Source organism: Tubulanus polymorphus, chromosome 3 (assembly GCF_964204645.1).
Source record: "Tubulanus polymorphus chromosome 3, tnTubPoly1.2, whole genome shotgun sequence".
NCBI classification, from domain to species: Eukaryota; Metazoa; Nemertea; class Palaeonemertea; order Tubulaniformes; family Tubulanidae; genus Tubulanus; species Tubulanus polymorphus.
The window spans coordinates 7,512,931-7,527,126 of NC_134027.1; the positions used below are offsets into that span (position 1 = coordinate 7,512,931).

The 14,196-nt window shown below is 37.9% G+C and overlaps 1 protein-coding gene across 1 annotated transcript; it reads right to left on the reverse strand.

The window, feature by feature from the left end:
• Positions 1 to 201: 201 nt before the first annotated feature.
• On the reverse strand, positions 202 to 13,192 carry LOC141901283 (uncharacterized). Its single transcript, XM_074788429.1, has 8 exons — positions 13,105 to 13,192; positions 12,041 to 12,322; positions 10,523 to 10,678; positions 3,814 to 10,224; positions 3,339 to 3,614; positions 3,124 to 3,206; positions 2,904 to 3,047; positions 202 to 2,672 (listed from the first exon to the last, which is right to left on the reverse strand). Exons 2-8 carry the CDS (start codon positions 12,257 to 12,259, stop codon positions 1,295 to 1,297), a joined length of 8,667 nt encoding a protein of 2,888 aa, XP_074644530.1. The 5' UTR covers positions 12,260 to 12,322; positions 13,105 to 13,192; the 3' UTR covers positions 202 to 1,294.
• Positions 13,193 to 14,196: the final 1,004 nt, after the last annotated feature.

The following is a 14,196-nucleotide window of genomic DNA, read 5'->3' on the forward strand; positions in this document are numbered from 1 at the left end:
AGCAGTCCATCGATCAATGAACTCTTTCAAGTCGTATTTGAGTTAGTTCATAGTTCATCAGTCAATCACAGAAAGAATATCCACGGTTAATTCCCTTTCTTCGGAAAATACGGCTAAAAAATCAATAAAAAACTCCAGAAAGTTAAAGCAATATAAATAGAGAATATGTTTATTCTATAATATCATTATATCAATTGTGTTAGTTTGAAATTCATGTATATTTTATACACAAGATAGAAAATAAAATCACTTCATGTATTTACATATATCACTTTGTGTATATATTGCAGTTTGGAATGACTGAGAGACATAATTATGTTTATGATTAGACATGATTCATAGAAAACTCCCAAAAAAGTGAGCAAAACCACATGGACGTCTGGCAATAGGACGGCTTCGAAGCACGTAATTAGAAGAACGAAATACAGTAGACAAGCTGAATTTATGTCACAGCAAAACAGCAATAATACTGTGATTCATAGTAGATACTATAATACGTACAGTACCATACTGGATACATAAATTGTATAATATTGGGCAGAAATTTACATCATGATTTGACCAGTACCTAAAACTTCATGATTCATGAAAATTCATGATAAGAATAAAACAAGTATATTCACTTGCCCCTACATAAAGCCCCTTGCTAGTGATAGTACATTTTGTTGTATAAGTAAAGGGGCTTTGTTATCATAATAAAAATAATTCCAAGATTCTAAAACTAATTCTAAGTGGCCTAGAGTGTTGTACCAGAATATATAGATCTCAGTAAAAATTTCTGTTCAATAAAAGAGAACATGATGGAATGAATAATTTTTATCTTCAGGAAAGTTTATGAACATATTTACACAATATCTTATTGATGATTCCTAATTTGTGGAAAGCATCTCAATCATTTTCACCCGTTATTCCAATTTCTCCAACAAGTAGCAACAATAAATATAGAATAAAATCAGTCACCGCACAGATCAAATTATAAATTACATGTAAACATGTATTCAGAATACCATATCGGAGCAGCTTTAACATTCAATATGCATATTAGCAAAAATACATGAAGAGTATTTTTGATATTAGGTAGTTTTTAAGAATATAATATAGCCAGTACCATAGAACTACTCATTCCATTTACAACCAACATTACAAGTGGTTGAAAAATAGCATTGATATTGTAGATGTTATACCCTGGATATGTACATATCGTCATGATATCAACAATTGAATTGGCTTTTTAGCATACTAGCATTAGATCTTACTCCCAGTAAGCCTGCATTTTCAGTAACTGGTTTAGAAATTATGCAGCTTTTTTGGGTAATTTTTCTATTATCTTATAATCGAGCAGTATCGAGTATTTTTCGTTGCGTGAATATTTAAACTTCGCGATCAATGCCATTGCAACATTTGCCACATCACCAGTGTAAATCATTCCCTCCCATAAATCTGTCGTTTCGGTTTCGCGTAGTTTTTGTTTTCCGGTCTTGCCGACGACAACTGCAACATCTTTCGCATCGGGAATTTCGACGGAAAATTTCAAATGTTTGTTCACTTCTAAATCGCCGTCCATCGGTTCGTGCAGGTGACACCCGATCCAGCTGCGAGTCGGGCGAGGAAACGGCACAGAATCTGACACGGACGACTCGCATTCAATCAAAAACCGAAGCACACAGTCTAACTTTGCCGTGCTCGTTTTCGCTTCAGCGGCGAAAATCGACAGCACGTAATAACCGGCTTTCGGACATCGCGCAATGAATGACTTATTGCCTTTGTACGAGAAGAACACGTATTTGTCGTAGTCCCCGAGACAATTCCCACGTCGATCGAAAAGTTTCATTTGATGCGATAATTTAGCGTCTTTATGAAGCCAGAAAGTGAACGGTATTTCTTTCTGCCACGTGAGCAAAACATGCGGATCCTGACTGGCCGGTATATCCATTCCGACTCGCTCCATCATCGGCATCTTCCCGATGACTCCGATGTTCGGGAAGATTCCATTAATGCCGGCTTCGTAGCAATCATCCCCGGCAATGATTTGAAAGGCGCACGCGTGCTCCAAGGATGTCGATTTCCAATCATCGGCGACATAAATATTAAAATAGAATCGTCCGATATCCGGTGGCGCCACAACGAAAACGACAAAATCATCGATGACTTTAATCAAGCAATGTCCGTCACCTAAACTGATGAGTCCGTTATCGCGAATTAAATCCAGCGTACAATGCAACCCGACATATTTCGATATTCTCAAACGAATCTCAACTCGTCCGTCTTGTGTGAACAGTTTCTCCTCCAAACGACGCGTGAATGGCTTCAAACCGGAATTGAAAAACGGCGATTTCAAAACGGGCATTCGCCGGAACTGACTGACTTTGATCGGATTACGAAGCAGCTGCCATTTGTGATCGTCCGGGTAATGTTGGAATATATGATCCTCGGGATCCGTGCAGAAGTAGAACTCGTCGCATTTGTATTTCATTCGTTTACGATCGGCTTCAAATTCGTCTTTACCCTCGACTCGTCGCGCGCCCCAGTTACAATTCACAAATCTCCACTGGTTGTTGATACTGACGGCAGTCCACGTGTTTCGGAAGCACGCCTGTTCGATGTTCATCCCCGGTCGATAGCCGACACCCTTCGAATAACCTTTGATCACGTGACAGTGTAGACCAGCATATCTAAAACAGAAACGTTAGATCGATCAATTAATCATTTAATAAGCGAAACGGATAATACTTTATAGGTTAACTTGAAGCTACTATACATTAGTAGTGAAAGCTTGGACTTCAAACAAACAAGTTAACCTATTAAGTACCATCCTTGTCATTTTGCTCATTCTTCACCAGATTAACAAAGCTCCTCTACGAATCTAATAGTCGCCCTATCAATGATAATTTCAATCAACTTACCCGCAAAGTCTCTTGAATAGCTCATGGTAACTTTCCGTTCCATTCTTGATACCTTTCAACATGCCTAATAATGAATTCTTGTTGTACTCTCCATCGAGATCAATACGATTCAAATCCTTTACAGTGATCCAACGGAACAAAGCTCTACAAAATAATTCAATCAATCATATTCGTTTTCAATCAACCTGATAATATCGATGATAATATACGCAGTACTCACCTTGCTTTCTCGAGGTCATCCTTACAATTTCGTGTTAAATCTCTTACGAGTTCACCATATGTCTTCTGTTCTAGTTGTGCAACCTGGAAAAGAAAGACGATACCGATGAAAACCTAATTATCAGAATGATTGAAGAGGAACTATTTTGAGTCCAGTCTGAAACAAAAAACTGTGCTATTCATCCAGATCTATGATGATAAAACCACGATTCATACCTCAATAACTTTTGTATCAAGTTCTTCAAACACATCTGCACTGACGTACAGTACGGATCGACGATTCTGAGGAGGTTTAATCTCAGGCTCTGGTTCTTTGAGTTCAAACGATTTCTCGGATTCTGTTTCTGGTAAATCATCCGTTTGAACTTCAATCGATTCCCGACGAGCCTCTAACAGAGTAGCCGTAGTCTGAGACTGACAATCTCTTAATGGCTGCTGCTGCTGTTGCTGCTGATGATGTATTTCATTTGTATTTCCGTGAAGTTCTCGATCCTGAAATGTTACAGTTCTAACTGTTCAACTGTTACAGTTTCAATTCATTCACTATATGGATTGAGGGTAAATATAAGTGTATGTACAATAAACGCACAATGTATGACAGTAGTCAGGGTAGCATTCAATAACTACCATGGCCATCGTAGAAGCATTTCTAAGTTATTTCATAAAGTAATAACAAGGATGTATCTCATACCTTCTGAGCGATAAGACTTAATATTTCTTCATCAGTCATCAGTATTTTAGACATGCGCTTGCCTTCATCTGCCATCATTTTCTTCATAAGAGCTCGGATTTTGACGCGTTTCTGTAATTCGAAATACAATTCAATTTTCTTCTCAAGCAGATGAAGACCGCCTTCATCTAGATCTAAACTTTCCGTTGACTGGGTAAGATCGTCATCGTCATCATCATCCTCATCGCCAGATAATCCGAGAGCTTCTCTCGCTGCTCGTTTCTCCGCACGCTCTTTCTGCCTTTTCTCGAGGGCCTCGATTCTACGTATTTTTGCTTCGAGAGCCGTCTCCTCGAGTAACATCTGAAATATGTGATGTCTTCGTGTGTCTCGTTCGCTGAGTACATCATCAAAACTAATATTGATATCATTAAAGGCGCTTTCGTCAAACACCTCATCTGCATCATCAACTGCACTGTCCCAGGTGATAGAAAAATCACCCTCGTAATTCTCTCCATTTGTACGTGGAATAGCAGAGAGATCATGGTCTCCTGACTCTCCTTGAAATTCCAATTCGTTTTGCAATTTATCTAAATCTTCATAACTCGGTTCAGGGCGCATTGTTTTACTGGTTTTTTGTGTTTTATCAACAGTCGCATAAATTGCGTCATCATCAGATAAATCGCTACCCGCACTATCCGATGTTGCATCGCCAAGGATTTTACCAGTTTTATCCTTCTTCGATTTGATTTTCTGACTGAAGAACATCGCACTCAACATATCCGACGTATTTTGTACTCCAGATTCATTTGTCTCCTGATGAACTAATGTTTCATCAGTGGATTTTTCCAAGGATTGAACTTTCGCTGGAGTCATTGTTGATGAACTATTTTTTACCTCATCGTTCCCATCAAGTATTGCTGTCTCATAAGTCATCAGTTCAGACTTCAGAGTAACTTTTGGAGTTGAAGTCAAAGCTGCATTCAATGTACCATTCTTTTCGCTCTGCTCTTTATTTCTAATCGTACTAGCTCTTGTATCTGTAGATTTACCATCTATTTGTCTCTCTAAACTTGTTTCTCTTGACCTCTGTTTTTTTGCATCTAGTTGCCTTTCCAAACTATGTTCTCTAGATTTAGGTTTTGCGAATTTTGTGTCTTCCAGTTGCCTTTCTAGACTATTTTCTCGCGATCTTTGCTTGGCTACGCTGATGTTCTCCTCAATCAATGATGTAATGAAGGCCTTCTCACGTTCATAATCAGCATTACTTCGATTGATTTCTCGTGAAGGTTCGATTCGTGGTTCTTCATATTTATAACGACTTTTACCTCTCGATTGTCGCTGAGATGTGTTTCGGTGATCCGCTATAAAAAATGACTTTGAATGTTTCATGTCTTGAATCGCTTTCTCATCAGGTTCAATGTAATCTTTTTTCTTAGGTTTCATCCCAAAAAATTGACGCAGGGTCACTTTACTACTCTTCTTCATCTTCTTTTGCTCACTTGGAGAGCTTCCAAACGCTTGCATCAATTTGACTTTTTCAGGTGATGGCTGACGGTGTTTTGCTGTTACTTTTTGTTGAACAAGGCCCTGTACAATGGAAGCAGTATCTGAACCACTTATACTCGCATTACTTTGAGAGCGAGTGCTTTTATATCTGGTATCCTGATCTAAGGCAGAATTTTCCATCAGGCGTGCATGTATCAGATTATCGCGAGTTAATGGTGCTGTAAATGATCCATCATTTGGTGGAATTTGTTGTTGAGGTATTCTGCCACGATCAGGAGGTGTTTCACCCCATTCTGACGTATCTATTGAAGTGACAGTTGGGCTCACAAATGTCATTTCTGACTCATAGCCTTCACTGTAAGGAGTAACAGGAGCATTTGTTGACATATCACCAATAGTTTGAGTGGTATCAGAAATTTCAATACTATTTGGAGGCTGTAAAATAGTACCAGTTTCAGTACGATGCTGTACTTCATCATTTTCAAATTTTGTCTCATGATGTTGAACTACTTCATCATAAGTTATTTGTTTTGGGTCACTATCAGATACAGTATCCTTTTCAGGTATACCAGTTTGCTCATCCACCATTTCTTTTTCACTGATTTCGTCAACTTGTAGATTGAGTATCTGGTCTGCAGCTAAGTTTAATGTCTGGCCATCTTTAAGCTCAACGGTATGTTCATCCTTAAGACTATGGATGTTCACAGTTTGACCATCAGGAAACTGAACAGCAGGAATATGAACTACCCGAGATACAATGCTTGCATTTCCATCAGAGAAGGTCACCGATTTAATATCATGTGTACTGGTAACAATCACATCCTCACCAGTTGACAACTGCCGATTTTCGGTTTGTCCAGTAATTGTTACAGTTCTTCCACTTGGAAATGTCATTTTTCTTCCCTCATTTGTTTCACAAATAGTTACAATACGCCCATCTGATAGAGTGAGAGTTTGCCCTTCAAATCTACCAGTAACTGGTGCCACCTGTCCATTTTCAAAGATGATCTCTGTTGGTACTTTGACCTTTGAATCATTCACAGCTACAACTCTACCATCCGCTAGCTTAAATGCTTTCAGTGAATTACCTTCTTTAATTAGAAATGCTTCACCATTTTGAGTTATAACAGATTTTCCCTGCGGAGTATTAGTGAGAGTAACTGATTTGCCATCAATAAGGTTTAACTTCTGGCCCCCTGTTCCCGCAAATGAGATGACCTGACCATCAGAGAGAGTCATTGTGATTCCATCAGATTTACAAACATGCATTCGTTTACCATCAGGATAAGCAATCATTTTCTTATCAGCAGTATGAGAAACATTAACAATCTGACCATTAGACAGTGTCTTTGTATCCGTTGATCCAGTTACTGTAATCATCTGCCCATCAGGAAAGTTAACAGTTTTTTCTGACAATGCAGAGACAGCTCTTACTTTCCGACCACTTGCAAGAACTAACTTATCCCCCTGTATAGCAGTTAGCCCAACTTCTTGTCCATCTGGGAATACTAAAATACGACCTTCTTCAGTTAGAGAAACTTGGACTCTGCGACCATCAGAAAGTTTGAAAGATTGTATATTCTCAACAATTGTAACTAATCGACCATCTTCAAGTTTAGCAATCTCTTTGATTTCTACTACATTGCTCACTTCACCATTTGGATAATTGACAACTTTTCCAGTCATTCCATTCACAACATATGCTTCACTCCCATCTTGATATCTGATGACATCACCTTCTTTAATTTCAGTAATTGACGAAACATCACCATTCGGAAATGTCATTGTTTGCACTTGATCAATATTTGTCACTGTTAATGAGGTCTTATCATCTAGAATTACGTCAAATCCTTCAACCATCATAATTGCTTTATTTTTACCATCAGGAAACATCATGATTTTGTCCCCGTCTTCATCGACTATTACAGTGGCAACTTGTCCATTCGATAAAGTCATTATTTCTTTATCAGAGTCAGATACATTCACTGATTGACCATCTGATAAAGTCAGTGTCTTTGATGCCTGTAACACTTCTGTGGAATAACCCTCTGGGAAAGACATCATTCTTCCTTCTGGTGTACAAGTTATGACAACATCACGACTGTCGATGAGCGTTACCATTTGTCCCTGAGCTGTAGAATCAATTGGAACAATTTTTCCATCATGAAATTTCATCATTGCCTGATCAGCTGTTTTCGTTACAACAACCTCCTTGCCATCAGATAGATTCATCACATCACCTTCAGTACCAGTAATTGCTAGAATGCGACCATCCTGAAACGTCATAGTTTGTACACCATAACTAACAGAATCAGTTCCTTGTATTCTCCTGCCATCTACAAGTCCATATGTCTGCCCTACATTACTCGTTATTGTGACTGCCTGACCATCAGAAAATGTCATCACTTTTCTGCCTCGATTATTTCTCGTAATAGTCACGACTTGTCCATCAGCGAGTGTCATTGTCTGTCCTTCTGTTTCAGCAATTGTAACAACCTCCCCATCAAGAAGTTTACGAGTTTGACTGTATCGTACAACGGCAACTTCTCGCCGATCAGGAAATGTTAAAACCTTCCCTTTTGGAGTCTCTGACAATGAGCAAACTCTACCATCTGATAATGTAAGGGATCTCCCTTCAACTTTAACAACAGCAAGAACATTTCCATCAGACAAAGTCAATGTTCGGTTTTCAGGTTCACCCATCATCTTCATCATTTTACGATCAGCTAAGGTAACAGCTTTTATACCAGGATTGGTGGTGACTGTTATTACTTCCCCATTAGCGAGAGTCATTATCTTCCCTTCAGCTGTAATTCTGCCCTCAACAGTTTCTCCATTGTCTAAATTCCATTGACAAACATCACTTTGTGAAGTTGCAGAGACTACTTGATTATTAGCTAGATGAAATACCTGACCAGTTTGTGACTTTTTAACGGATAATTCGGATCCATCTTCTAGAATAAATTTCTTTGATTCAGTATCGTTGACGGTGATAGTATTTCCATCTGAAAGCATCAAGACCTGACCATCCACAGATCCAGGAACTTTCACTGTATTCCCATCCGATAAAACAAGTATTCTACTTTCTAGCTGACCAGATGTAAAAAGCACCATTCCTCCTTCGAGGGATAAGGTCTGACAATCAGCAGGTTCAGTTATTGTAATCAGGTTTCCATCAGTGAGCTGCAATGTTTTGCCTACATCACTTTTCACCACATTCACCGATGTACCATCAGACAGATTCATATTTGAGCGACCAGTTTTATTGGCAAGAATAGATATGACATTGCCATCTGAAAGACGTACATTTTCATTGGATGCTTCACAGATCTTTATGAAAGATCCATCGGTGAGTTTTACAGTTTGATCTTCAATTGGTTCAACAGTCGTCAACACTTCTCCCAGTATCTTTACCTCCAATCTCTGCACAGTACCACCATCAGATTCACTATCACTACTAGTATCCATATCAACTATCTCAACTTTGCTAACAGTTCCTGCCGTTTTCACAGTAGTTTTCTCAACTTCAACTGTTTTCATTCCACCCATTTCGATGTCTTCCAGTTCACTATTATTTTTAGCAATATCAATCGGTTCTGTTACTTTTTCAACCTGTATTGTTTCACCTGGAGCTAAAGTGATCGTTGCCTCTGGTTCAGGCACTTTTGCAAACTGTTTTTTGGCTTTGATAAGCTCTTCTAATGCTTTTAACTTCTCTTCTTTTATTTCAATAGCTTTTTTCTTTTCTTCAATGCCTTTCATATCTACAACTTCTGCAACACCAGAATCATACTGCCACTGTTCTTTATCCTTAACATTTTGTTGATCAGCCATAAGAACATCATCAATAGACGTCTCATGCAACAATATGCCTGGCGTTTGTTGTGAGGACTGTTGACTTGTTTTTCGAGGCACAGGCTTTGGTTTTGGTTTAGGCTTTGGTAGAGGAACTCGCTGTTTTGGAATTGGTTTCACTGCTGGTTTTGACAGAGGTGTGTCACTGCCAATTGATGTTTCATAAATCATTATTTCTTGTTCTTTTGGTTCATTCTTGGGCATACTATGAAAATTGGTTTCAGCATCATGAACAACAGGTTCTATCGGCAAGAGCACATCATCAATATTGGTCTCGATTGATTTATTACGTTTCTTAGCCTGTTGATATTTAGGGATATGAATTTGGTTTGGTTGTTGTGCATTCATCTCTTCAATAACTGGATCATTGGCATCTGCAATTAATTCCGTTTCAACAACCATATTTTCAACTCGATTTCCGTCAGCCTGAATAGGTCTAAATGACTGATTCTGCTTGAATGTCTTATTGGACATCATAGTCTTCTCTAAATCATTGTCTGTATCAATAGTCATCATTTTACTTGTTTGTCCTTTACGGGGAACCATTGGACTGAGACGAGATGGATCAGGATACTGACTAGCATGAGCACCACGTCCATGGATCAAAAGATGTCGTTCATGTCTGTGCGGTGGCTCTATGTAAGCAGGTGGACCAAAGCCTGTAGGCTGTTCATTAGCCATTGATGAATCTTTCATCTGACTGCGACGGCGTTCTAAAGGTGGCTTGTTTACTGCGGAGTCGGGGTTTGCTTTATATCCCATAGTTTCCATGAATAAAGATGTGAATAGTGAATCAGTGGTACTTTCTCGAGCCGATCGCTTCGACCTTTTATGTGGTGTTGCACCAGTAGACTCGTTAGCTTTTTTCTGGATTATGTTTCTCAAACTGGAGCCATGTTTTTTATAATCAGCGCGTAATTCCCTAATCATATCTTCCTTCTCTTTACGCATCATAGCTTCGAGAGCCATCAATTTGGGCAAGTCTTCAGCATCGAGCATATATAATAGATTATCCTGACCAATGTAATCCTTATCAACCAGTTCCGATAAAGAACCAAATTCAATTGACTGAAAGAAACAATGCATTAAAATTTCACATCCAAATTCAGCTGAGTTGATGATTAATTTCAATATCTTGTGGTTAGACTGAATAATAATTATTCCAAGGACGTTTTGCACTCTTCCAGAAGAGGATTATTATATATTTTCTCTTGCCATGTATGGAAGTTTCTGCCAATTCTTTTATCACTGTGACAGCAGAAATCTCCTATTTTCAATAGAATATTCCATCTTCCAGAGGAGCACAATCTACTGGGTTTAAGCATCAAATTAATGTGTACCGTAGACCAAACAAATTTAAACTTACACCAAATTCCTGCAGGCGAGATTTAATCCTTGAATTCCGTTTCAATGAACCAGACAAATCTCGTATACCCATATCTTTAACATTTGCAGAGGACAGTCGATCTCCAAGAGTAGTCGGATCATATTCCCATTCAGGATTCACGTAAGAGTACCGAATCTATAAAAATAGAACCATTGAAAATCCATTCTTCAAATAGGACTTTTAACTCAGTGACAGTGTCATCTGAAAAAATTGGATCTTATTGCAGCTACTAGCCACTGATAAAAGAAAACTTGACTGCAGTCTTAATAGCCTTATTCAATTTTGAACAATTTCATTGCTCTCCCTTTAGCAAAATCATTATCTATTTATGGTCAGGAAAAACCGTATTTTTACTTAATTTTGGGTAGACACTTTTTCACAAGAACATATTTTGACAATTATACCTGCTGTTCTCTAAAAACAGTTTTATCTTGGACTGAATCACAACTTGGATCATCGTTCTTCATTTTTACTTAACACTGACAATCAACATTTCTACCATATAAATTTATTTACCTACAGTGACATCTGGACAAACAATTGCATATATATAATTATTTTTGAAATATTTATCTTGGTGTTTTGTTTCATACTTCGATGGCCTGGCGATCACAGGGACCTGTACAGCCAATATTCACATAAACTATAAAAGAAAACTTGACTGCAGTCTTAATAGCCTTATTCAATTTTGAACAATTTCATTGCTCTCCCTTTAGCAAAATCATTATCTATTTATGGTCAGGAAAAACCGTATTTTTACTTAATTTTGGGTAGACACTTTTTGGAGTTGACATAAACCTATGAAATAACTTAGACCTTCCTTTCAATCCTAATTCAAGGGGTGCTTATAAAATCATTATGTCCAAGATAGAGCTGTGTGAACATTATTTCACAATACATGTACTCGGACATTTTCACAAGGACATATTTTGACAATTATACCTGCTGTTCTCTAAAAACAGTTTTATCTTGGGCTGAATCACAACTTGGATCATCGTTCTTCATTTTTACTTAACACTGACAATCAACATTTCTGACATTCTTTCAATTGTTTACACTACGCTACAAATGTGTCGTGCACAGCATATCTCAATTCATTAAGTGGGAGTAGATTATTTTCTAGTTCATATTCCTCACACTGGAACTGGTTGGTCTTTGTTATAAATATATTCATAGGCCTATGTCTACGCTAGGCATATATGAGACTTTCCAAACCAGAAGTCTACGTCGTTTAACAATTGCACCTTTCGACGGTATCAAAGGGCGACTTGATTATAGGCAAATTTTAATTGCAATCTAATTACCCATAACAAAGGAGCTACCATACCCAAAAATATAATTAGTCAAAGCCCTTAATGAGATAAAATCTAAAGCCTACAAACAGAGGCTCAAAGTATATAATACCAGGGAAGTGTGATGAGATCATCACACTTCCCTGATAATACGTAAGGCTATATCTCGAGAAGCTCATTTAGGTAAATAACCAAGGCTACATACCTTGTCGAAAGACCGGTTCATTTTTCGATGATCAGACTCAGGTGTTTTAGATCGTCTTTTGCTGGCCGAGCTTTCGTCAGTTGAATAAGACCCGCTTTCTCTTAAATCCGTGTTACTTAAACTTCTCCTGAGAGCGGATCGCGGCCGGCGTTGAGATCCAGATCGCGTCAATGATGACCCCGATCTGAGCATCGTCTCTGCTATATCCTCTAAAGACATTATTGTTCACTGCAGTAGTAATCCAGTAATCCTAGTAAAATTGACTGACCTTGTTGAATTTATCTACGATACAAAATAATAACGTCGTATCATATTATAGGAATTAAAAAATATTATCTCACATTGACCACTGGTTAGCAGTGTAGCTTTAGTTTTAGACAGGGTGGGGGAACCTGGCATATAGGCCTAAATTGTTTGAAATGTTTTTGTTGTGAGCCATCACCCCGGGTCCTAATCAGTAACCTGTCTGTGGTTGAGTTACACGATCAGATGTTTTCACAAAAGCCCATTCGATTATGAAAGCTTAGGCCTACCACCAACGATTAAGTAACTAAATACCCTGGCCGGGGACCAGGCCCTGGTTCTGGATGTGGTGCCCCTGCCTTGTTTCATGAAATAGGCCTAAGTGTAAACACTAAATCAGCTACCGTGTGCTGGGCCAATTTTAGGTAAAAGTGCAGATCCGCACCTCTCATGATTGACACAATCTGCTGAATGACAGAATCCAGGCTAAAATCTTTCTACTCTCTCTAGTGAAGATATCTCAGAATTTGCCAATGGCAATGTCCTGAATTTCTGATGACATTTTGAATCTGAAACAATGATATTTAATGTAATTGATTGGACCGTTTACGCGGAGAGGTGCGGATCTGCACTTTTACCCCGAGTTTATTAATAATTAGCCTATAACAAACCCCAACCAATATTCGTTGATCAGTGACAAGGGAAAGGGCGGGACGAAAATTCATGGACCGTCCCTGCTTGATCAACATTCAAAAATCTAGACTACATTGCCCCTAGGACAATAACAAATTGTATCAATATTCTTTAAATCCAAAACTCACATCGACTTAATTGTTTAATCTATCCATTTGTTCGGGACGCTGCAGTTTTGCTCATCTCATGTGTCAAAACTACAACTCTATCAAGTGGCAGCCATTTTGAAATGTGGCTGTAGATATTCGATGTTGTCGGTCAAAGCAGATCAAATCCAAATTCAAATTTTATTTCGAAAAATAAATCGAAGTAAGAAATGATCCAATGTGATCGAATGTGAATTGAATCAGAATTTTATGACGTATAGAAACAGTTGTATTTATTTGATTGAAAATGAATATAATTCAATTCAATTCTTTCTTTATCGCCACTTAGGGAAGGTTTTACAATAAAACATATAAGCATAAAACGCAATAAAGGTACAGGAAAAAGAAATAAACACTGAAATTCACAGAATAAAATCCACAAGAATTACATGATAAAATTTAAAATAGACAGTATAACATATTTACAGGAGTTACAGCAGAGGAAAGAACTAGTATGGTTTAAATCTCTACCATATAAATTTGTTTACCTACAGTGACATCTGGACAAACAATTGCATATATATAATAATTTTTGAAATATTTATCTTGGTGTTTTGTTTCATACTTCGATGGCCTGGCGATAACAGGGACCTGTACTGCCAATATTCACATAAACTATAGGCTTACACGGATGGTGATAAATGGACATAGGTCTTTTGAACATGAATTCGCTATTGATTTCGTTGATATTAATAAAATTAGTAAATTCTGAATGTTTTACGGCAGTTTTTCGAATCAAAGAGGCTCATAATATTGAGAGCAGGATACTGTCTAACGGGCAGCAAGCGGTTGAGATTTTAGAGAACGAATTCCCCGTACTGTATGAAACTCACGTTAAAGGGTAAGTTTCGTTGGAGCTAAGAATATTCTTAAACTCTTCTTTTCTCTTTTTTGAATTCATTTTTTCACTAATATTTGACTCCTGTTATTTTCACACTGGAAAAAAAGAAATGTTTTTTTTCAGGATATTGACGGATGCATTACGTGACCAGCTAGACGTTAGAGTGGCTGAACATCCAACTGGTGCTTACAAGTTGATAAAACGAATGATTAGATGGCGGAAAGTCCTGTCCA

Bases quoted from the DNA above. Each gene is read 5' to 3' on its own strand.
- LOC141901283 (XM_074788429.1), bottom strand. From the start codon at position 12,259: ATGTCTTTAGAGGATATAGCAGAGACGATGCTCAGATCGGGGTCATCA. The intron at 10,679-12,040 runs GTATGTAGCCTT...CTATTTTTATAG, and splicing joins TGAACCGGTCTTTCGACAAG to ATTCGGTACTCTTACGTGAA. The intron at 3,207-3,338 runs GTATGAATCGTG...TTTCTTTTCCAG, and splicing joins TTGATACAAAAGTTATTGAG to GTTGCACAACTAGAACAGAA.